The sequence below is a fragment of the Convolutriloba macropyga genome, chromosome 4 (genome assembly GCF_964194025.1).
Source record: "Convolutriloba macropyga chromosome 4, txConMacr16.3, whole genome shotgun sequence".
Taxonomy (NCBI): domain Eukaryota; kingdom Metazoa; phylum Xenacoelomorpha; order Acoela; family Convolutidae; genus Convolutriloba; species Convolutriloba macropyga.
This window is the reverse complement of record NC_134471.1, coordinates 1,388,887-1,413,619: the sequence shown is the minus strand read 5'-3', so window position 1 is coordinate 1,413,619 and position 24,733 is coordinate 1,388,887. Positions and strand designations below refer to the sequence as shown.

General features: G+C 36.3%; 1 protein-coding gene across 1 annotated transcript in view; it reads left to right on the top strand.

The window, feature by feature from the left end:
• Nucleotides 1-23,937, top strand: part of LOC142338195 (uncharacterized) — a 29,480-nt gene extending 5,543 nt beyond the window's left edge. Inside the window, exons 2-5 of the mRNA XM_075387841.1 lie at nucleotides 8,304-8,415; nucleotides 17,109-17,260; nucleotides 18,963-19,093; nucleotides 23,618-23,937. Coding sequence (XP_075243956.1) covers nucleotides 8,304-8,415; nucleotides 17,109-17,260; nucleotides 18,963-19,093; nucleotides 23,618-23,890 — 668 coding nt within the window. The 3' untranslated portion in view covers nucleotides 23,891-23,937. The remainder of the gene's footprint in view (nucleotides 1-8,303; nucleotides 8,416-17,108; nucleotides 17,261-18,962; nucleotides 19,094-23,617) is intronic.
• The last annotated feature ends 796 nt before the right edge of the window (nucleotides 23,938-24,733 follow it).

Genomic DNA, 24,733 nt, shown 5'->3' with positions numbered 1-24,733 from the left:
CATCGAAAGTTTGTCAGCTAACGTAATTTCAACCGGCCAAGCAGAATGATTGTGCACTAAGACATGATTTTGCTTTACTCAGTGAAACTTTTAGTGAAGTATTTTGTCCACCGTCGAAGGCAACTTCATGAAAAAATCGCCTACAATGAAAAAAATTGCCTACAAAAAAATTCCCACCCACCGCACTGGAGGGTTGGAAAACAAGTTGCAAGACAATCGGATAAGATTGACCGAATCAATCAAATCGAAATTGCCATAAACAGTTTGGTTCAATTTTCTTCAACATTTTAATGCAGCAATTCCATTTTATCTGCCACGTATCATCTGACTGTTACCTGAAGCCTTATTTGCCACACTTAAGCTAAATGGCAGTTAAATCCTAGCGGCCACACCTCGGCTGAATTTAAACTTAAATCTTATTAGACATATATCAACTGACTGATATGTTAAATCTTATCAGCCACACGTCAGCTGATTGCATTGCTTTATATTATCAGCCACACTTCAGCTGATTTTTACCGCAAGCCTTATCAGCCACATGTCAGCTGAAAGACAATTTAAATCCTAGCAGCAACACGTCAGCTGAACTTAAACTTAATTCTTATCAGACATATATCAGCCGATAGATATGTTGGTTCTTATCAGCCACACATCAGCTAGTTGCCACGCTTAATAATATCAGCCACATTTCAGCTGATTTTTACCCCAAGCCTTATCAGCCACACGTCAGCTGGAAGACAATTTAAATCCTAGCAGCCACACGCCAGGTGAACTTAAACTTAAATCTTATCAGACATATATCAGCCGATAGATATGTTGATTCTTATCACCCGATTGCTATGTTATCTTTAATCAGCTGCATATCAGTTTATTGTCATGATTATTCTAATCAGCCACAGCTCAATTGAAAAAATGACAGCAAATTTCTTTATTTGCAAAATAAAAAAACGACAAAAAGCAAAGCAACAAATTACATGTTGGAGGCTCATATTAACAACATACAAGCTGCTTGACAATTCAGTAATTTTGCTGAGAATCTTTTCCTTAAGTAGAGGCCATAGTTCTTCATATCCTTCGGGATAAAGATGCACACCATCACTTGCATTCACAAATATGAACGGAGCAAAACCGATATGCCGAGTTTTATATCTCTTTTGTAACCTATGGTTTGCATGGTCAGTCCCCACCAAATTTGCCATTCGAGGTACAAGGTCACAACTCAATAGCACCATTTTATTCTCCTTACAGAAATTGTCGATTTCCTTAAAACTTTCGCACAGTTCACTGAGCGATGAGAGGGCATGTTCGCCAAGTCGACCAGTTATGTCGTTCCCACCCATAAACACAACAAGGAAATCATTTTCGACCATAGCATTTTGATAGTTACGCCAGTTGAGGGCCATCTCGCCTCCTTTTCCACAAATATTGAACTCCGGTCCGTTAAACTTGGACATTCTGATTAAATGTGAGTCGCCTAGTAATCCAATTTTCAGATTCGTATTCATGGTAGTCTTAAAGAAAAACACTCTTCCCGCATTTAGAACTTTTATTCGGAATCAAGTTTGATGAGGGTACTATACATTAATCCTAGCCTACTAATTTATTGCCGTTCCGGTCTTCGACCAGCTTTTTTAGGCGCTGCCTCGACCCGTGCAGCAGGGGTTGACACTTACCGCTGAAAGAAAAGCATGAAACAAACAGCAGAACACATAAATTGCATCATTAGGGAAAGATCCCGTAACATTCTCGAATAAAGGTTTTTCCAAAAATTTCAGTGTAGATTACATGAATACATGACCAATATCAAGAGTCAGTGGGTTCATCAACAGACCCAAAATTGACCCCCTAAAACTGCGAAAACGCTATATAAACTATATATGGGGAGCTTTTCTATTAGACATGGAGCTCGACGCACCTATTCCTGTAACCAAAATCACTTTTTTTCACTATTTGACAAGTAGAAACGTGAAACGTACCGGTCACTAAAATGTCAAAATTGGGGTATGTGTCGGGGCAATTTTCCCGAAAACCACTGAAAGAAAAACCGCCACTTACAGGGATGAAATTACCGCTCAATGTGAGTTCAAATCAACAAAGAGATCCAAAATCGGTTCACTATACGAGGAGATATTTCAAAATTAAGGTACCGTACCAATGACCGAAATTGACCTAGTACGACTGACTAATACTACTATATCTACTACTAGTGCAACTAAACTATGCAACAATCATATATGGGGATACTCCCCACTAACTTGGGAATCTGAAACACTAAAATTAATTGTCAAATGCTGGCATATGAAAGCTTAAAATGGTCATCAAATTAGTGTATCTCTTCTCAGGAGGTCAATCTGGGTTCAAATTTCCTGGCCAATTTCTCAAAAAAAGACTGAATAAAAGACGCCCTTAGTACCGTGTGCAGCACTGCTTGAGATACGCATAATAATAAAAACTGAGCCCAATCAGTGAATTCTTCAAGGCGTTATAGCAAAAATAATTTACCGTATCAAATGACCCTGGAGGAGAGATAGACCACCCTCAAAGCTAAAATTGAACACCTAAATCTACAAAAAACGCTATATAAAGTATACATAATCGGAATCTACGTTAGACGAGCTGTTCAAATCACTAATTTTTACACGTACAGTCATGAAATTCAGAGTTCAGAAAGTGACCAGAACTGGCCGTCATCCGCTTCAGGGGTCAAAATGGGGTCAAGTTCCCTGGCAAGTTTTTCGAAAATGGCTGAACAAAGAAAACACTCTTAGTACAGTTTGTAACACTGCCTGAGATACGCATCATATTAAAAAATGAGCCCAATCGGTGCTTTCTTCAAGGAGTTATAGCAAAAATAAGGTACCGTACCAAATGACCCCAGGAGATAGATACGCCATACTCAGAGCTAAAATTGACCATCTGAACTACATAAAATGACCAGTAAAATATATATGGGGACAGTCCCCATTATTGAAGGCATCTAACGATCTAAATATCGAGTCTAAAATAGCTAGTTTTGATGGTGTAACATGTAGATACACGAAATGTACCGGACACGTATTGGTCAAACTGGAGGTATGTGTTCTGGCCATTATCTCGAAAACGGCTGAAAGAAACAAAACGCCGTTTACAGGGATTCATGTACGGCTCACGTGGAGTTCAAATCAACAAACAGATCGAAAATCGGTTTACTTTACGAGGAGATATTCCAACCTAAATGTACCGTACCAAATGACAGAATAGGACAAGTAAGGCTCACGTTACGCTAAAATTCACCAACTGAACTAAAATTACATACAAAATATATATATGGAGACTCCACACTAACTGCGGATTCTAAAACACTAACATTTATTGGGTAAATTGGGTGTTTTGTAGTACCGAAACTTGGGTCACCCAGAATCGCCCGAAAATTCGACTTTTTTTTCAAATTTAAACATTAATAACTTTTGATTAGGCCTATTTGAGAAACCAACCAAACACTGCAAGCAAGAGGGTTTCAGTGCTAACAAAATGCTACTACTCTTGCTTAATTCCATTCAGTAATTTAGGAGATATTAACAAAATACTGTTTTGTACCACGTTTTTTTGGCTAAAAGCGAAGCCAAAAATCTCCTGAACTGACGTAAAACAACGTGAAATAGCGTTGCCGGCGTATTTGTGTGTGTGATTCTGGTCCACTTCGACCTTCTGTGTCACGGAAAACTTTCATGGGTAGGTGAGAAAAAATTTCCCATCTCGCCATGAAGCCTATGATGTTTTGTGTGTTTTGACACAAAACAACAATCACAAAAATTTGCCGAAATCTTGAAAAAAGAAAAATTGTTGAGTTAGACCCATTAGAAGATACAATTAGCTTCCGGAACTTAATTAGTGGCTAGAAACCACAAAAAACACACCAGAAAACTGGTTCAATAGCGCAAAACACCACCTAGCCATTAAACTTGAGAAAATATTTGTTTTTCCGCGGTTTGGCACCTACAGGTCAAAAATGGACTTTCAACCCCACAAAACTATACAAAAATATGTATGTGGATACTTTCCACTATCCGAAAAGTCTAGCGAACTCATATATGCAGGGTTGCTTTGTTATTTTGTGTTTTGAATTTTGGGTGATACCAACACGACCTCATGATTCAGCGTTTTTTTTTAAACTGAACTTGAATCACTTTTTCTCCGTCCCGGTTAAAAAAACCACTCACTCGGCACGCAAGATAAGTTTCATACCAAAAACCGCGCTCTTGATTTATCAATTTTGGTACTGTGGTTTTGAAGAAACCATCAAAAATTTTCGCCATACCACATTTTTTGGGTTCCTGATACACCTAATTTTTTCACAAATTCTTGGAAAACTAATAATATCTGGACCTCGGTCGTAATTTTGGGAGCAATCTAAGTTCAATTGGTAGCTACAGGACACAGGAAACCTCTTCCGTGAATTGAGAAAAAATTCCCACCTCACCATAGAAGCCAGTTTGTTTCAGAGAAAAAATTGGATTAAATCATTATATATCATAAGCTGGAACGTACTGGATGCTTTTTTATGATCTTTTTAGTGCTTATCACGTTGTTCACGTTCGGTGTGAACAGATTAAACCATTGAAAATATCATTGTAATATATTGGTGGAAACGAGCATTTCAATTACGTTATCGACGGCAAAGTTTATATGAAACTTTCTGTAAAGAATCGGGAGAAAAATTATTCTCAGGCAAAAAAGTTTTCAACCCCATTTCTGTCTTTAACCTATTTTTGTCTTCCATAGGAGACTAAATAGCAGCATTTGTATGCATCTGTAGCACACTGAATTAGTAAAACATCAGAAATGCTTCAAAATCTGTCGGATGACATTTTTTTGAAAGCTAAGTGTCGAACTTAACATTTTGTCGGCGCATTAAGTGAAGCAAACTAATTAGACAAGCTGGTCCAGCTAACTAGTTGAAAAGCACGTCCTTTTTAAACCTTTTTGGTCACGAAGTTGAGGCGAAACCATCAAAAACGAGAAACGGACTCCTAATAGTTGTCATTACTCTGATCTTTTGCTCAAAGAAATTAATGTGAAATAGCTTCTGTAATTGTCTTCAAAAGTGTTTTAGTGTTTTTGTCGGTTACTTAGATGCATTGTTAGGCGAGGTAAACACTCAAACGTTTATACTGAATTGGATGGCCACTTTTCACATCGATAGATGTGTCAGACTATTTGCAAGGAAAAAAAATTTTCATAAAATTTTCGAATTTCATAATGAGAAAAATTGATGAAAAACCAAATTAAGGGAAGAAATTTATAAAGAAGATATAGAATGTTTAGCGAGCTTTGTGATTAACTGCATAAAGTAGTTTTTACTTTCTGAAAACTCTCAGAAACAAAGAAAAATCAAATTTTCTACAAGAAATTAGACGAAACATATTTTTTTTGCATTTTGAAGTCGAATAAAGTTTTTCCTCAGCCTAATAGACAAAATTCCGTTTTTGCTATTTTTCCCAAACATGTGAACTGAGGTTGTTTTACTTGGAGATCATGATGACCATTTTGAATCCGTATTTGAGAAAAAATCATTACAGTAATAAAAGAGATCTCTTTTTTTTCAATTGTTTGGGACACGTTCTCGTACAAATTCATTTGAAAAAGATTCCGAAAGACTTTCAGATGTAATTCTGAGTTTAATTGGATGTGACTTGAGCCGAGGCAGACAAAAATAGATTTAATTTAAATGAATGTACTTTTCTTACATCGACACAACTGTCAGACCACTTGCAGGCCATTGCAAAAAAAAAACAAATAAGATGTTCCAAATTCATCGTGGTAAAAATTGATCAAAAAGACCATTTTGGACTAAAACGCAGATTGTTGATTGGGGTAAAAGCCCACTTGATGATTGTTTATTTGCGCAAGACGCTCAGAAATGATTAAAAACAAAAACTTCATTAAAATTAGCCTGAAATATTTTTTTTGCAATTGTGAAGTTTAACGAAAATGATAACCGCTGAAAACCCAGAATATGCTTCGAAATCCTCTCATTCCTCAAAAAAACCATGTGTTATAGCAATCGGTCTTTTCAAGAAAGAGTTTTCTAGATTAACCGAAATTGTGTGTCCAATTAACCCAAAAAAATTTCTTGTGAGAAAACCTATTCTATGTTCTATCGAGTTTTCAGTTTCCCATGATTGCTTTGTGCTATGAGCTAGTTGTACACTTCTGGAGATGAACCTGAGAGGAGGATCACAACTAAAGCATTTTAGATAGTGACAGAAAATAAAAAATCTTATTTGGATATATTTTGTAAGCTAAAACATTGTGATGGGGTGGTTCAATTCTCGATGAGGCGAATTTTTGCTTGATTTTAATTGAAAACACAAAATGTGCTTCAAAGAAATTTGGTTCCTCGAAACAACTCATTGGCAATAGCATTTTGCCTTTTCAAAAAAATTAGCTACTTTAAACAAAATTTTGGGTGTCAGATTTATCCCAAATTTTTTTTTCATTGTACCCATACTTTTTTGTGCTATACGCTAATTTTACACCAGTGCACATGAACTTCAAACGCGAAACACAGATAAAACGTTTTATACGGTGCCAGATATTGGTAATATGAGAAGGAGTAACATCGAAAGACAAAACAGTGATCTATTGCTTTCAGTTCGTTTTAATATGAGTTTTTGCTTGTTATTAGTTCAAAAACACAAGATACGCTTCAAAAGTGGTCTGTTCTGCACCAAAAATTTGAATGGCAAGAAAACTTTTCTTCGTAAGGAAGAAATTGGTTCTTTTACGGAAATAATTGAACCAAAACTGTTCTATGAAGTTCTATGACTACAACTTTTTTATTGTTGTTTGCTAATTGCGATCTCATTTGACGCAACGGCTTTTCATTGAACAATTCAGGGCAGGCATGGATTTTTATAACTTGAAAAAATGTTTTTCACTTTTCTCCAATTTTTTTTCTTTTTCAAAGAAGTTCTATGGCTACGACTTTTTCATAATTCTCTGTTCGTTTAAGACTCAATTTTTCAATTTTTTTTCAAGTTAGTTTTTTGAAACATATTTTTTCCCTCCATAAAAATTTAATTCCATAGAACTCCGTTTTATGAAATTTCTATGACTACAACTTTTCATAGACGCCATAATATGAAGTTGTAATTTAATAAATTTTTGAATTATGGTGTCAACCCGGGAATATTTACCGAGGAATCAGTGCTCCAAAATTATTAATTTTCTATGAAACAGTATCTGTTGAAAGTTATAACAATATAGGTAATTGACTGTAAAACTCTCTTTGTTTTTGCGGCTCTTCCCATTACTAGAAGGGCTGCAATGTGATACCTATGTTGTTATACGTTGATGCTCTGACATCAACTCTTTCAAAGAAACGTAACGTGTTCACAATCAATATTTTTTTAGAAAAAAAACGTATTTATGGCAAGAGTTTTAAAAAAGAGACGGTTACCTTGCAAGAAGGATGCTTGTCTGGCAACATTTTTCTTAAAATTTTGTCATCACGCAAGATATTGCATTAATATTAGAATATTTTGGTAAGAATGTTTTTTGTCTTGCAAGAGTCTTAAAAGTTTCTACAAGATCTTGCAATATAACGCCTTCATGTGATTTAATTTCATGTTCTGGTCTCAGGTTGAATTTTTGTTAGTTTCAGTTTTTGCTTCAGATTGTAATATCATTATCATAAATTTGAAATGGTGTAACAAAATTCAATATTTTGGTGCAACAATATTTAATACCTTGTGTCTCATTCTAGTTGCTTAACTTCTCAATGCTGCATTTCCAAGTGATTGTTCTTTCCCCTGCTTGGCTCATGTTAGTTCTGACAAAACCAAAGCGTGAACACATACTTCGGAAAGGCTTTGTATATACTTGATAATATTTTTTTTCCCTAACATTGAAACTTCCCTGAATCATTTTTGGAAAATCTGGCTTTTTTAAACTTCATTTCTAGAGGAATTGTAAACTGGCACTCTTTGACTAACTGAAAATTCTGTATTACAATTATGTTGCACGTTGTCTGGTGATTTTGCATTGTTCGCTAAACAAACAAGTGAAAACCGTTTTGTCACAAGAAATTGTAATAAGGTGAAAAAAGCGTGCACTTCTAGAGCTCAAGATTTGCATGAAGACATATATTACAGCATTAAGCAATAAACATCGTAGTTTGAATTGAAGGCAATTGAGAAGAAAAAAAGTAGATGAAGTTTCCATTGATATTTGGGTGTAAATTAGATATCAATTTTGGCATCTGCAACATTCGAAACTGAAGTCTTGCTATGAAAAATTGATCAATTAAATTGTCTTTTTAGGGGTGAAGAAATCATTTATAACTCTTCATAAATCAGATTCTGATCGACAGTCTCTGGATTTCATTCTGCCCGATCCAGCAGACGAGCTGGGTGCTCAATGTCTTCAACACAGGTTAGTTATCGATTCGGCAAAGATAAATACATGAGACCAATTTGGATCCATTACTTTGAACTCAATGGCGTGTTGCATCGGTACTGCTTCGGTTGAGTTTCTCGCGATCACTTTTTCTCTCTTTTTTATTTGACATCTAGTAAATTTGTGAATGCTTTCACTTGAATAAGTTCCCCCCAACTTGAGATTTTTTTCAAAATGAAATACAACTTAAGAAATGCAATTTTCGACGAGAGTGGTGCAAAGCAATTAGAGAATGCAGGCACACAAAGCGAACCACAAAATCCTGAAACCAGCAAAGACATGCATACGGGTTTGACCCAGGAGTTAAAAAATGTATGCGTTAAAGAGTTTTTTCACGTAGCTCCAGGCACAATTCTTTTTCTGCCAGATACCGCAGAAAAACTCTACAGAGTTCAAGTACTTGAAGTACACCAAAATAAGATATTTTGTTTGGGGGTCAGAGCACGACGCTTGGTTCAATTCCAAATCAATTTGGGCGTATTCAAAATACAAAGAGCAGTTGTGCAGCCGTCGAAAAATTAACACAGACCTCTCAAATAAAATAGACAATCTATTGATCTCCTGTGACTCCACTCATTCCAGTCAGTTGAATAACTCATTTTTTGAACGTGTTGCTCTCTCAATAAAGTCCGAGAGTAACAAATTGCCAGAAGTGTTGACAATATTGAGTTCGTACGTGCCAACCTGTCGCTTTGTTCCTATCAAATTCAGAGCAAGATGGTCTCAATTGATATCAGGTATTCTTCTTGAATGTGTTGAGGCTCCAGACAACGAGACAAATTGGCAACACTTTTTGTGGTTTCAAAATGCGTTCTACGTGCTTGTAACCGCCGAGGCAAAAGGCAAAAGCGCATTCAAGACCAGCGTCTCGCAGAACGTTATGATCGTTGGAACGCCGGTGAATATGGGAAGCTTTGGTCAGAAGCTGTCTCCTTGAGACAGTTAAAAAGACAGTGAACTAACAGCATTGATGAAATATCGGTCCGAGCGAAAACGTTGTGCCTACAAGGCCAATTTGGCCGAGCTGCTAAAGTTTTAGCTTCTGAAGGTCTTGCACCCGATAACAAATCTACATTCAAAGCACTGGAAGATTTACACCCAAAAGAACCGTTACCTTTTGCCAGTTTACCTGACGATACTGCATCTAATGCGTTCCAATTTAGTGAAAACGTAGTTTAAGAACAACTGAAGACATTCAGTAAGCACACTGCAGCCGGTCCCTCTAAGATGTTTCCAGAACATCTTCAGCACGCAGTAGACTGCACTGCACCTGATCGGTCCGAGTTTGCCCTGAAAGCGGTAACAAAGTTTGTAAACTTTGGTAGCAGGATACTTTTTCCTGCGTTTATTTCCAAAGCACTCTGCTGCACTTCACTGACGGCTTTCTCCAAAAAGAAATGTGGGTGCGTCCGATAGCAGTTGGCGAAGTGTTGCAACGCCTCATAGCAAAATGCTTGGTAAGTGAAGCTAAATCAGGAGCAATTGAGCTATTTGATAGTTTGCAATTGGGAGTCGGCATTAGTGGAGCCGCTGAGGCAATCATTCATTCGTCAAAAATTACATAAGATATCATAGTTAGTGCTCAGACGGACGAAGGCGTGCTTCGAATTGATTTCCAAAACGCTTTTAACTCAGTCAAGCGTTCACACTTATTAAAACAACTTATGAATTTATTCCTGGAATTGCCGCCTTCACCAATTTTTGCTACTCTACTCCCAGCACACACCACTCTTTAACAACAATGCAATCATTCAAAGTGAATCGGGTGTTCAGCAGGGTGATCCGCTGGGACCGTTACTGTTTTCCTTGACGTTATGGCCAATCATACAGATGATCAACACTTCAGTTCCGGGTTGGTTACAGCACACTTGGTACTTAGATGATGGGTTTACTGCTGGGTCTGAAGACCATTTCAAACAAACGGTTGAAATCCTAGACAATGAATGCCCTGAGAGAGGCCTAATCTCGAGAAAAGACAAATGTGAGCTGTGGTCAATTAAAGATTTACCCTCCGTTGATCAGGCAGAAAAAAGAAATTTGGGAAACGGTTTTGAAGTTCTGGGTGCTACAGTTGGTTCAAAAGACTTTGTCGCTTCTTGTTTGAAGAGGAGAGTTCAAAAATTTTTATCTATGCTGGACAATTTACATCACCTCAACGATCCTCAATGTGCACTGGGTATCCTTCGTTACTGTTTGGGAACTCCGAAACTAGTATACTCTTTACGAACTAACACTCCATCAAACTAGATGCTCGAAGTGTTGAAAAGTTTCGATGACGGCCAAAAAGAAGTGTTGGATCAATTTTTTGGCTCAATTATTGCTGATGACGCATAGAAACAGTCTTCCTTACCTATCGGTTTTTCGGAACCAGGCATCAGACAGTCACAGGAGCAATATAAAAGTGCGTTTGTGGGCAAAATTTTAGCCTCAGACGAGCTGGTCAACAAAATAACCAGTAGAAGTCCCTCAGAAAGTGACACTTTTAGAGAGTTACACCAGAGTTTGGAACCGTTCAATCTACTTTCGCACACAAAAAAGAAGATCCAAGAAGCACTTGATAAAAAAACACTTGCTGCTCTAATAAGAAATCGAACGTCAACCAGGGAAAGAGCAAGACTCCAATCACTATGCCTGCCTCATTCCGGCGCGTGGCTTGCCGCGCCTCCAATTCCCGCTATAGGTCTACAATTTTCGGCTAAGGAATTTCAAGTCAGTGTCAAGTACAGGCTCGGAATCGCGGTTTATGAACAAAAAAGAAAATGTCCTTATTGCAAGTCAGGTATATTGGACACATTTGGTGACCATGCAGTTGCCTGCCGTGGACGCGATTGCAAGGCACGATAGAATTCGCGATAGTATAGCTTCCGCCTGTTCAGCAGCTAATTTGTCTCCAGTAATTGAAAAACGCAATCTCATTGCGGAAAACAACTCACGCCCAGGAGACGTCTATCTGCCTTCTTCGAAATCGGGCCAATCTGCTGCTCTAGACATAACCGTGACTTCCTCTCTGCAACCGAACATTATTTCTCATGCGGCAGAGAAGTCTGGCTATGCAATTGAAGCTGCTGAAGATCGAAAATATGCTCAGTATGAAAATAGCTGTGCTCAACAAGGAATTTTGTTTGTCCCTCTGGCGATCGAAGTTTTGGGCGGTCTGTCGAGGACTCTGATGAAGGCCTTACTGTGCATGTGGTTGTTAGCTGATAGCAAAAATTATCAGTCAGTGGGACAATCCATTGCCTTCGACAGAGCAGTTCAGTAACTTTCAGTTGTCATCATACGAGGATCAGCTAATATTCTGTTGTCGCGAGCCCCATAGTTGAACGCAGCAATTAGTTGAACTTGTCCGATTATCATCAACCCGATTGTGTGGGACGCAATGTGAAGATAATTTTTCCTAGATGCTTCTGTTGAGCTGAATCAATCTGTTGATGAGTTAGAAACAAGCCCGACTTTTTATCGATTTCACCCAATGAGAGCGGAGTCTTTTCGTAAGCAATGCCATCCAATAGTAGGGTACTTGAGCTCAGTTCATTAATGCGAGGAAATTAAAAAAAAAGAAAATTAAAAGGCTGAGGTAGAGAGGAAGAAACGTCAGAGATCAGAGAAATCATTAAGATTGGCAATAAGAAATAATCAGCAAACAATAAAATTTTAGATCAATATAAACCAAGATTATTTGATAATGGAGACCACGCAGATTGCAAGAATTCATATTTTATATTGCCATAAAAAATATGTTCTTTCTACAAAATACTACCTTTGATTACTTTTTTGAAATAAAATGGTTAACATTATTATGGTGATAAACGGTTAAACAGTTTAATGAATCACATATCAGCAGCTCATCTCATTTAACAACTCTTGCCCTGAAACTTTTACGTAAACACCACATTTGTTATTGTTCTCTTGTTGTTCAGCCAAGAAAAAAAACTCATGATTCGAGGAAATAAGTTATAGGTTACCAGCTTTTTGTTTATTCCAAGACTTACAAAGCAAATACTATGTAAATTTTTACCATCACCTGGAATAAAATCGCATACATCGCATTTTCTTTTTTTTCTAAATTGTCCAGATTCAATGGTCTCTAAGCAAGTGGATTATTTCATTCACCTTTAAAAACATATAACTAAAGTGTGAGAGCAAATTTATCACGAGTGTGAAATAAATGAAAACTTCATTAGAGTGTATCTCCATTCTAAACTAAATATGGAAGGTCTGAGACTTGATTTTATCCTATTATCATTGTTATATGGATACGATCATTAGTTCATTTATTTCAATGTCATACATATTTGAGTTTATTTTAAATTTACTTCAAAATTGTTTCCACCTAGACAGTTGATCATTTCTGTTCATCATATAAGACACTCAGAGTGCAGTAGAATTGTTTATTCATGTTATCAACCAACCCTCGTTCACTAACTCCGACTTGATCACAAAGTTGTGTTCACAATCCAATTTTTAGTTGAAATATTACACTCTCATTAACGCTTATAAAATTTAGTTGCCTATTCAAATTTGTCAAATGCTCTATGTTTTAAGTAGTGAGATAGTAAAAAGCAATTTGCACCTCGATAACCAGTCAACAGAATTAACTAAAACTGTACTAACTTTATTGCAGTCAAATCCGACGAAACCTTCACCTAAGTATCGAAAATTGTGTTGGTATCACAAAATCTCAAAGCATATTCTCTAGTAGTATCAAATGGCGCAGCCACCAACAAAATCTCAAACTACCCTCTTCATGTTGACGCTTTTTGGGAAAAGTCTACAGCGAACCCTCCACTCAAATGTGACAAATAGATAATTCAGTGGAAAATAGCCCTCCTTGCTAGCGGAAACATACATTTGGCAGAATTACTAAACGATCCACTAACAGGCGCAACCTTACCTTAAGACCACATATAAAGAGCAGGTCGAAGGCCATACTCAGCAATCAGAAAGAGATAGGTTGACTTGGAAGGCCTAACACAAAGTAGCGAGCGCAAACTCGATGTAAAGACAGACAAAATTGGCATGCTGTGTGGAGAAAAATCGTGGGGATCATGCAGCCTCACTACATACAACAAAAGCAGCCAATAGATGTATGCTCACTTTTTGCTCAAATCCTTTGCTTTTTCACCAAATTGTTAAAACTGATCAGTTACCTCATTCTTCAATACAATTGCGTCAAACAAGTCGGTAAATCAGAACCAGCTCACAATGTCTCGTCCGAAGTAATACAAAACATTAACAACATCAAAATTTACAGTTTCAATCGAACCCGACTTGGAGTCAGAAACCTCTAATTACTTCCAGACCCGGTACAAACCAAAGCAGCTCTGCCTCACCACGAACACCCTCGTCAGCAAACAATTCATTAAATGAATAAGAGTACAGACAATTCTATTAAATGGTGGGCCAAATTTTCATCATATCTCTTGTAGACATTTTGAGTGGGCAAGGATGTCATTTTAAAGGAAGGGTGAGACTGCGCATTGAGGGACGACGAACAACGTCTGAGGACATAAGTCCTTATAGTCATTCTATGTGGCGAGACTTTAGCGTAAAGAGTGGATGCCTATGCATAGACGAGCGGATTGCCATACCCAAAAAAAAAATACAGAAGCTGTGTCCTGGAAGATATCCGCTATACTCTTCCTAGCATTTTTGCGATGCTTGAAATTTATGTCGCATTTTATTTATTGCGACATATTGGCTAAAACTAGTGAATACAAAGTGTGCACAGGAATCGCTCAGAACTCAAAAACTTTCATTCCCCACAGCAAGTGATCATATTTATTAGAATGTAATCAACTTAATGAGGAAACACAGACTGATGTTGCTGGTCCCAAAATTAAAGAGAAATTTATTTAACAATATTTTCTGACACCAAAAGACAAATATTCAAAGTACCCCACTGTTGAGATGTTTAATAAAGAATTGATAAGGATTTTTAAAATCATATTTTTCAATTAGTCTTTTGTTTTGAAGTAGTCCATATGATTAAAACAAGTAAAGTGTGTGACTGGTGAAAGCTAGAACATTTTGGCGAAAATAACAACAGCGAACTAATCGTCGCTTCTGCGATTGATCATGAAGCGTTTGGCTTAGTTGAGAGATTAATACAACAATTAATAAAAGACATTGTTAATCTTGCAATATATTCAATTGTTTATCAATTGAGAATACATAAACAGGAATAAAAACAAAAGTAACTGCATTTGAGGCATATTTTAGAAGATCATTTAATCCATCAATGTCAAATGTTGCAACAACGGCAGATAGTAAAGACCTAAAGATCGTCAACCATTATTCACATGAAGATACTGTCCCTGGAAAAATTACCTGACAGAAAAACAGTGGACGGACACAAGCACGTGTAGTGATGTTGGAGTGGAGAAGATCATTTGCGCCAACAAAAAAAAAGCGGCTGAGAGAAAGCAACCAGCACAAGACAATCAACTATGACTTTTCTGGGCTAATAGCGCACCGTGAGCCAGTCTTTATTATAAACGCTGAGTGCATGTGAGGCTAGCCTGCAAAATTAACGCAATTAGCAGACAAAATAAGAATTTGGATCGACTATATGAAGTACTAGCCCCGTGCAGTACATTTTGTCAGACCAGTCAAACAACGAGCATAAATCAGGAGCCAAATAAAAAAGATGTTAGAGTTCTGAGTTCTGATATTGCAAAATTTGGGCATCTTGAAGACCAAACACCAAACCTGCTAAATTTGCCCTGAGTCATCCGCCAAAAATCACTGATAAATCGTTAGAGCAGAAAATATCTTTGCAAGGAGAAAAAAGATTTCTGCTGCAAGGAGAAGAAAAGATGAAGCGCCTTAAAAAAGCCAGAGTTAATGTGAGAGTTATATTTGGACGATTCTGCTTGTCACGCCACTCAAAACATGACTGCATAGGTTACAACTGCGCAGTAATACCGATGCCAACTCAAGCCCTTCCGTTTCAACTATTGCGCCACAGAACACATACGACAACAGAGTCGAAAACTCCCCTAACAAGTAAAACGACTAAACATGCTGCGGAACCCTCAAGAGACAGTTTAGGTGACTCCGGAAACTCCTCGACTCTCAGAAGGATCAAACGTCGACAAATTCGATTCGTGATAGGACACCGCGTATTTTGGACAATGTTCGCCGCCAAATCTCAATAAGAGTAATTTGTGCAACCCTAACCTCAATTTTGCCGACTGACTGCCAGTGTTGTAGGCTTAGCAACGAAGTATTGATAGCTAGGACTTGAAACAAAACTTGAATTGTAGTCAACCACATCTCTAAATTTTATTAATTTAATTACTGCAAGTTATTGTATAATTCACATAACCGGTGAATAATTACTAATTTTCGTATTTTATGCTATTCCCTTTTGTAATCTTCCGAACCTTTCTAGAGAGAGGGAAATATTTTGGTTTTATGACACATTCGTGGTTCAATTATTTTATTTGTTTCAATGTCATCGATATTTGAGGTCATTTTAATTTTAGTTCAATTTCTTTCCACCTAGACAGTCGAACAATTCTTTTCACAATAATAGAGACTCCAAGTGTAGTTAAACTTTTTATTCTTGTCATATATAATTTCATTAACTTCCGCTTAATCCAAAATTATGTTCATGTTCCAACTTTGAGTTAGAATTTCATGAAAGCTTATAAAATTCAGCTGAACAATTTAATGTTGTCAATTGGTCAGCGTTTTGACAAGTGAGATAGTAAGAAGCCATTCGCAGCTCAAAATCCCGTCAATGAACAAAGCTTACATTTTACTGCTTCTAATGCTGTGAATTGCGACACAACTTCCACTTAAACTACAAAAATTGGCTAACGTACAACAAAAACTCAAAGAATATTCTCTAAGAGAACATACAGGAAACGTGCAGTCTCATTGTTTTGTTTATCTTTTAATATCTCGGGAAAAAACGAGAAATTACTTCCATCCAGCAATGATATACAATTAAGAAAATTAGAATTGAAGTCTCCTATATCAAAACTCTTAAAAAATAATTATAATTTTTATTCGCTCGCTATTTTTTCAGTCATTTGAATTGATTTTTATTTTATCATTTCAAATATTTGGTTATCCTCAGTGTATGTATCACGTTGGCAAAAAAATACAAAATCTCAGCTGCTTTTTCAAAAAATAGAATAAAATTATTACTTCGCTCTATTTATAGTTTAAATTAAGATAATTACATTACAGATCACAAGAACTAAATTAAACGTTCTAAACACATTTCTATTCGTTTTTTGCAAAGACCAGTTCAATTTCATAAACGTACAGAAGCACAACTATCACAAATTAAAATTACCCAAGCTTGGAAAAACTGGCGTCGAGAAAGCCCTGATAACAATTTGTCAAATTGCCATCTATTCAATTTTGTTGATCCTGTTTCTAGCAACGGAGGCATTTTTCTAAACTTCATGCTGGACAGCCTTAAAATCAAGTTGAACAAAAGTTCAAAAGGGCTCTTCATTTTTCCCATAGTCAGACATATTAGAATTTGATGACTTTGAGTCGATAAATGTGAAAAATATGAAAAAAAAACTTTGAAGCTCTCTTGACACCGTGGTTCGAACAATTATCTATGAACATTTAATGTTACTTGTAAGGCTGTCATATCAGTTTTTGTATGCAAAATTGTGTGGATGGGTAAAAACTTATTTTAGTGCCTACTTCTGCCTGATGGGATACAGAATATACAAAAAAGAACGTGAACGTGAACCACGCGAAGACGACAAGCATCAGTTCGAGATCTTAGTTCGTGACAGAGCACACCGACTGAATTGGTTCTCGTTCAAAGAAGAGGACAAAAATACAGGTCTCAAAGACAATTCCAGTTATTTTTCCTATTATTCTAAACTGAATGCCAAAAGTAAGAGATTATCCTCTTGTGTTGCGACGTTTTCGAGCAGTTCAATAGGATCTACTCTGTCCCACCCCCAGCCTAGTGGGCAAATAATCTCTGCGCCCCCTCCCCACCGTGACGCACGTGCTAATTTTGTACATATTAAAGTACTATATACAAATCTTCAATTCTAAATGGGAGGCACAAAAAACACGGGGGAGGGGCGTATATCTGTTTAATCATTGCAATTAAAATTGCAATTGCAGTTCATAAACCCCATCTAAGTATCACAGAGGAAAACATTTTGCGAAAGGTGAAACTTCAATTTTTTTAACTATCGTTTCAGTTTAGGTAGCAAGATCATTGTGAGATTGCTGATGCAGTAATTTTTTCCAAATCTGATCAAAAGCTGGTGATTAAACGATTGAATAAAATCGTATATGGTTAAAAAAACGCTGATATTCATATTTGAAAAGAGTAGTGCTAATGCAGGGTTTGGAAATTTTAGAAGAACGTGCTTGCAAATAATACAGAAAAAATTTCTACTTATTTTTACCTTGTTATAATAGAATAACGGATTCAGATTGAACATTATTGGATCTTTTCCGTTTGTGCCCCCAGTACGTTATGTTCCTTCAATTACAGATCACGTGTCATTACGTGGTAAATCATGTAAAAATATTGCACGTGCTTCTGGGGGGTGCAAAAAATATGCACCCACTAAGCTGGGGGGGGGGCAAACGGAAAAGATCGACATTATTTAACACTTGTTTTTCAAGAATGTCAGCTGCTGAAAATAATTCTCACATATATGGGAATTTATTAATTATGCGGCTTCCTACCTAGACCACTTTTAGGCCCCTAAACGCAAGTGCTATTTTTTACATAGCGACGTTCTATATAAAACATATATTTTGTAACGGGGGGGGGGGGTATAGAACACAGGGGGCGGAGGGGTGGAGAGAACAGATCCTCACACTATATACATACATTACTATTCGCGCCATGGGCGCACAATTTCTGGTCAAAAATTGGAAATCCCTTACAATAAATAATATTGGAAGTGAAGGTCAACAACTTCTGACGTCTTCAATAAAAACAATATCAATCAGGAAATAAAGTTCTGATTTACAAAATTGAGAGGATTTGGAGGACGGAAAAATATAAAGGAGATTGATATCTTTATTTCCCGGGTTGAGGTTTGGGGGTGAATTTTCGTCAGAAATGCGGTGAAATTCGCCGCCTATTTCTCACATCTTTTTGCGGTGAATGCGGTGAATCGCGCTGAATTTTTTATTTTCACCGCGTTCTCGGTATTCTTAGAAAAAAATACACTTCCATACACGGGTTCGAACCTATTACCTCCTGCATGTCTTCAACTTCTTATTCAACATCGTCAAATGTCACTTACTTCTATGATAATTTTTGTAAATAAAAGTAAACGTTGGAAAATAAATGCATTGAATTTTTGTAAGAAAGGAGGTGAAATTCTCGGTGAATTTTTGTAAGAAATGCGGTGAAGTGCGGTGAAGTATTTTTTTCACTGCATTCACCGCAATCACCTCTTTTCTTACAAAGATTCACCCAAAGACCACGACCCGGGTTACAAGATCCTTGTTCCGGATTAAATTGTTGCCAAACTTCCTTCAATTTTTTGGTTGAGATTCTTTTTCAGATTACTGCTGCACGCATCAGGTTAACATGTATGTGGAACATGGACAGCGAAATGGTCTTTCACCGGAGGAATATTTGAGCAAAGTGTTTGACTTCCATTTAACTACCCAGAAAGATGTTGTATTCATTAAGGCTAGTAGTAAGCAGTGATGGCAATTTCACGTCACCCTTTGGAAATTATACAATATTTGGTTAATGGGGAAAGAAAATGCGATCTCTGAAGCGGAAAGTGATCGAAGGGGTTATCCATGTTTTTTCAATAGCTTGAAAACTTTTGAGTCTTTCCTGAATGTAACAAAGTCTCTTGGCGAAACTTTAGAAAAAAATGCAAAATCTTATTTTTGCACAAAATTGATTTGCTGATTGATTTTAGTAATGACAAACAATATTAAACATACTGAAATTTGTTACTGTATTACGTCAAAAATCTGATGACGTTATACAATAAAAGAGCTGTACATTTAGCAGATGGAACGTAAATTTTCGAGCAGAACAATTTTAATTTTTTGTTTGGGAAAAAATGATCTTTTAAAAATATGATCTAAGAATTCACTTCTTGAAAACATATCTCTTAAAAAAGCCCTTGTTAAGAGCAATCAAAAGGTTATTTTTTCTTAGCATTTTTTTAAATAGAAACAACCAATCTATAGATACGTCCTCTTAATGCATTTGACAACCAAGCCTTCTAATATAATGGGTTTTGAAATTTAAAAAAACTCTACCTGCGACGTTTTGACGACAGCGCATTAGGTATATACACCCAATTACCCCAATCCAACCAATGGGCGAGCCAATTTTGACCACATAAACCAAAAAAAAATGTCTTTTTTAAACTATGCAACGCAGTTTTTGAAAATTAGTTTAGAGCTCTGAACAAATATGATATGAACAATAAAAAACGCACGTGCAAGTTCTAAAGAACCAGATCTCTCAGAAACTGGAAAGCCAGATTTTTTCGGATCTTTTCCGTTCCGCTTACACCCCCTTCCCCCTTCCAAATAAGCTATTCACTCATTGGTTACAGAAAACGTGTCATTACATAGTAAACCATTATTTAGAATATGCCACGTGCGCCTGGGGGTTAAAGTATTGCGCACCAATTAAACTGGCGGGCACAAAGGGAAAAGACCCTTAATTTTGTGACATAGAGTACACAACTTTAAAAATCGGAGCTTTTTAAAACCTGCAATGTTTTTGTTTTTACAAAGATTATGTTGTTTTGCTAAAATCACATGAATTACAACCTATGCCTATAAAAGCATTTCGAGGTTCCCGATTAAAGCGAGATTTTCTCATTGATTTCAAAAGCGTCGCGTAAACTGTTTATGATTGTCACTGTGAAATTGAGCAACAAAGAGGAAGCCCGGTAATGGTAATGTGCTTTTCGCAACTAATGTTCCGAAACAATCAAACACGCACGCGCAAGTTTTAACAAGCCAGATCTCTCAGAAACTTGAAAGTCAGATTTTTTCGGACCCAACCTATGCCTAGAAGCATTTCGAGATTCACAAATAATGCGGGATTTTCTCATTGTTTTCGTTAGTGTCACGTAATTTGTTTATCATTGTCACTATAGTTTTCATCAACAAAGAGGAAGCCCGGTAATGCGCTTTCGCAAATAATGTTTCAAAACCGTGTTTTTGACTAAATTGTCTACTAAATGAGGAAAAAAGGGAAATCTTGCAAGAATTCATATAATTTTGAAAATAATTGGTGTCTCTATTTAAAAAAATGTTTTAAGCTGTAACCACTAAACGAAATAAACAATGCCTCTCAAAGGGCCAATGATACCTGGCATTAACGAGTCCATGAGAAAAAAAAACAAACATCTAAATTAAATGAAAACAAAAGGCAATAATTACGACAAAACTTCATGGTCATCTATAATTTTAATAAAAAAAACTTAATAATTAAGTCAAAAACATTTAAGATAAAAGCTAAACAAGCAAATATGAACTGCATTTCATCAGTGAATATCTGGGATCTCTTTTTATCGAACCTAATTAGCGCGTGGATATTTATGAAACAAAAAGTGCAACGTTAAAAATACATACTTTTTGAAAAGAATTAATTTCGAAATCATCAAAACAATTACCTAACAATTGAATTAGTAAATGGCTTCATTTTTACTTCCATAGAAGACCACTGAGAACTGTCATTATGCAAATGGTCAAGAAGCTTCATAAAGAACAAATACTGTAATACAGAATAAAATGTTTAAAAACTCTTAATCTCAAAGCTACAAAATCCATTTACGAATGATAAAACAGCAATAGAGACGATGTTGCCATCCACTTGAAACAGAAGCGACATTTTTTCTCAGAATACACTTTAATTCAACATTGACAATTCTCAACAAACGTATCGTTTTTAGAAACTTTTTAAAACCACTATTCGCAACAAACGTAAGCTTTTAACCAAAAACGTAAAAGGCTATTGTTTTGTATATTGGGAGCCAATTGATCTTTTTCCAGTTGATTCCAAATCCAACCTCTAAAAAATAACAACGAATACAAGCTTAACTAAAAACCTCAAAAACATTACGCGAAAGCAGTGTTCAAGTCAAGTGGCAGCTTTTCGCTGAATTTATTTTGTTTTTTCAATGGCTTTCATTTTCTTCTAAAATTGTCAAAAAAAAAAGTTTTATCATGACAATTTTGAAAATTTTCTGGTCTATAAATAATATGAAAAAAGAAAAATAGCAAAAAATTTTTTGAATTAAGCAAGTTTCCACATTTAGGCCAGAACTAGTCGCGCTGTTAGTGCTCGTCCATCATTAAAATAACTGTTTTGAACGATACCGAAAAGGCTATTTCGAAAAACTGAAAAACAAAATATCAAAATTAAATTATTAAATTTGGCTAGCTATCGACATATACTAGCAAAAGCCTTATTTATCAACTTAAAAATTTAGAAAATTTCAATAATAGCTCCTTATATTGCAAAACAGACTTTTGAATAGCACAACTTTGTCCTAATACAACAAAAAAGAACAAAAAATGCTGGCAAAATTTAAGAATTCGTGAAAAAAAACTGAGAAAAACTCATTTGAGCCATAAAAAATGCGCTTAACTCGTAATACACAATATCTGTTTGTTGGGCATCAATTACTTTATAAAATGGAGCTCTGCTTGATTGAACCTGCAATTGAAAAGAGACTTTGTTGTAATTTGTTCAAAATTATTGCAAAGGTATTTTAATATTTTTTGAAAAGGGGATAAAGCCAAAATACAATCCGAATCCTTTTCATTGCACAAACTAACGATGAGACCAAAAATGGCCAGCTATTGCAGTGTGGAAGCTATAAACCATCATTATTTCGACAAATATTGGGTAATAGTTTTTCTGACAAACGAAGATCTTAACGTATCAAAAATAATTGGTACAATATGATAAATATAGGTTTAAAATAGGGAAAGGCCGCCAAAATGTTAGTTCCATAGCACTTTCCTAGGATTCGGACGTAAAAATAGCGGTCATCTGAGCAAACGAATATATTTTATATAACTGCACTACCGGTAAATTTGGACACAGTGAGCTAAAGTATCCAATTTGGTGCCATTTTTCATGAAAAATAATGGTGAATTTTCAAAAACATTTGTAAAAAAATTGTTGGTTCAGCAATTCAGTAACTCTCTATGTTCCATAAACGTATGATAAATGAGACGATTGCTAAAAGTGTTAGAATTGGTTTTTGCCAATTTAATGAAAATTTCAGCAAAAATTACGAAAAACTTTAACAAAACATCGGAAGTGAGCATAATGTTCACAACGTTTTGAGCCTCGTAAAAAACGTAAGCCACCGTAAAAAAAACAAAATTCAAAACGAAATTTTGTTAATTCGATATTCTGCGTTTGACAAGCTCTCCATTAATACCACTCCCAACCCTGTGAGGTGAATATATCGGTCCACAAAAACTGACTGTACAAAAAACCAGTTGAGCATCAAGTTCCTCCCTCACTAATGAAGGCCGGAGCAAACTTAAAAATGCCTGTTAACAATTTTATCTCTCTAAAATCAAATGGAAAAAATCTTAACAAACTGCAGCTTCTAAGAAAATGCAGTATATGCAGAGAAAATTGTGACCATAGTTGCCTATACGATAGTTGACAAAGTGCCGTAAATTTTTTTGCAAGGATGTTTTTTGCTAACTATTTAAGATCATTGGCAAGTGTTGAAGGCAGTATATTCTTCTGATCAACCCGGGATGTTCGCAAAATTGTCTTACGAGGTTGATATAACATCCCAGGTTGAATACCCAGAGCGAAAATCGATATGTCCAGACCCAGATGAACGCACGACTGGGGTGTCGTGCGTTAAAATTTACATAGTCTGGAAACACGGAAAAACTCTCGAAAGTCTGGACATGAGCGCACAAACATTTGTGAAGACACGAAAGTCTCAAGTCTAATTAACGCACAAATTGACATGAAACCACAAACGGTCTGATGAACGCACGAAAGTCTGGACATGTGCGCGCACGAAAGTCTAGTTGAATGCTCAAAAGTCTTGACATAGCCAGATTCTGCCTGGAACGGTCTGGACATAGCCGCATTCTGTCTGGGACGGTCTGGACATATCGACTTTCGGTCTGGGACCTCAACCTGGGATATAATACAGATCAAAACTCCTGCATTAAGCCTGATCCTCTTCAGGTGCGTTGGGTTCCAGAAGCATGCACTCACGTGATCAGCCAGATCGGGTTTGGCTTGGGCAAACTCAAGATTGTAGGAGGAAGGGGGCTCACGAAAAAGTTTGTCCTACCACCCTTGGGCAATTCACAGAAAATCCAGATTCTCACGGGTTACCAAATCAAAACTAAATTAGCATTCCCCTGGTTCGTGGTGTGGGTCATTTGTGGAGAAAAGCCCTGGCTGTGCCCTAATACAGATGGATTTGCATCGAGCAGTGGAGGAAGAAATTTATAGTTTTCACAGTATTAATGAATAACTTTGACGCCTTTGAAATCATCCGCCCCTTTGTGAACCAATAAAAATTCGTTTCATTATAATTCTTGAACAATAATCATTTCATTACAAGAAGCGTCTACGATTACCAAACTTGTAGGACTTTAGTTAAGCTCGCACTAAATAAAGTGGGCTTCATGTTGAATCGGAAAACAAAACTTGATATAGTATGATTTAGAAATATGCATATTTAATTTGACATTTCTACACTGGGACTAACCTCATATTAGGTCAGCAGGTAGTGGTGGCCTATTTTTTTAAAGTAGGTTTAATTGGGAACCGGTGGGCGCAAAAATGTATAGTTAGCCTTGTTCGTAAGAAGTTGGTTTTGTCAACTGGGAACGAAACGATTAGAGGCTTAAAGAGAGTAACTACAAATGATATTATAAACAGGACGGTTACCATAATTTATTTCCCGTTAATTTCCAATTGCGAGAATAATTGTTTTTAAATTCAATCTTATGCTCTGGAAATAATTGAGATGGATTATTGAAAAAATTAGCATTTAAAATAAGTTTTAATTTGAACCGAGTCCGACTTTGACAAAAAATAATCTACGAAGTACGTTGAAAAAGCATAACTTTCGCCACAACAAAATACATTTTTAAAGATGAATCATATTTGGTTAGGTAACAAGGAAAATAAAATTCCTGATATCATAGTTTTCACTGGCATAAGTTTCCATTGCAACGCCCCTTGTAATTTTTCTGTTTTTGTTTTGAATGTTTCGAAGGAAGGTTTACTTTTTGTTTTATTTCAAAAGGAGGTTTACTTTGTTGTCGTGCGAAGCAGCGGTGGATTCTT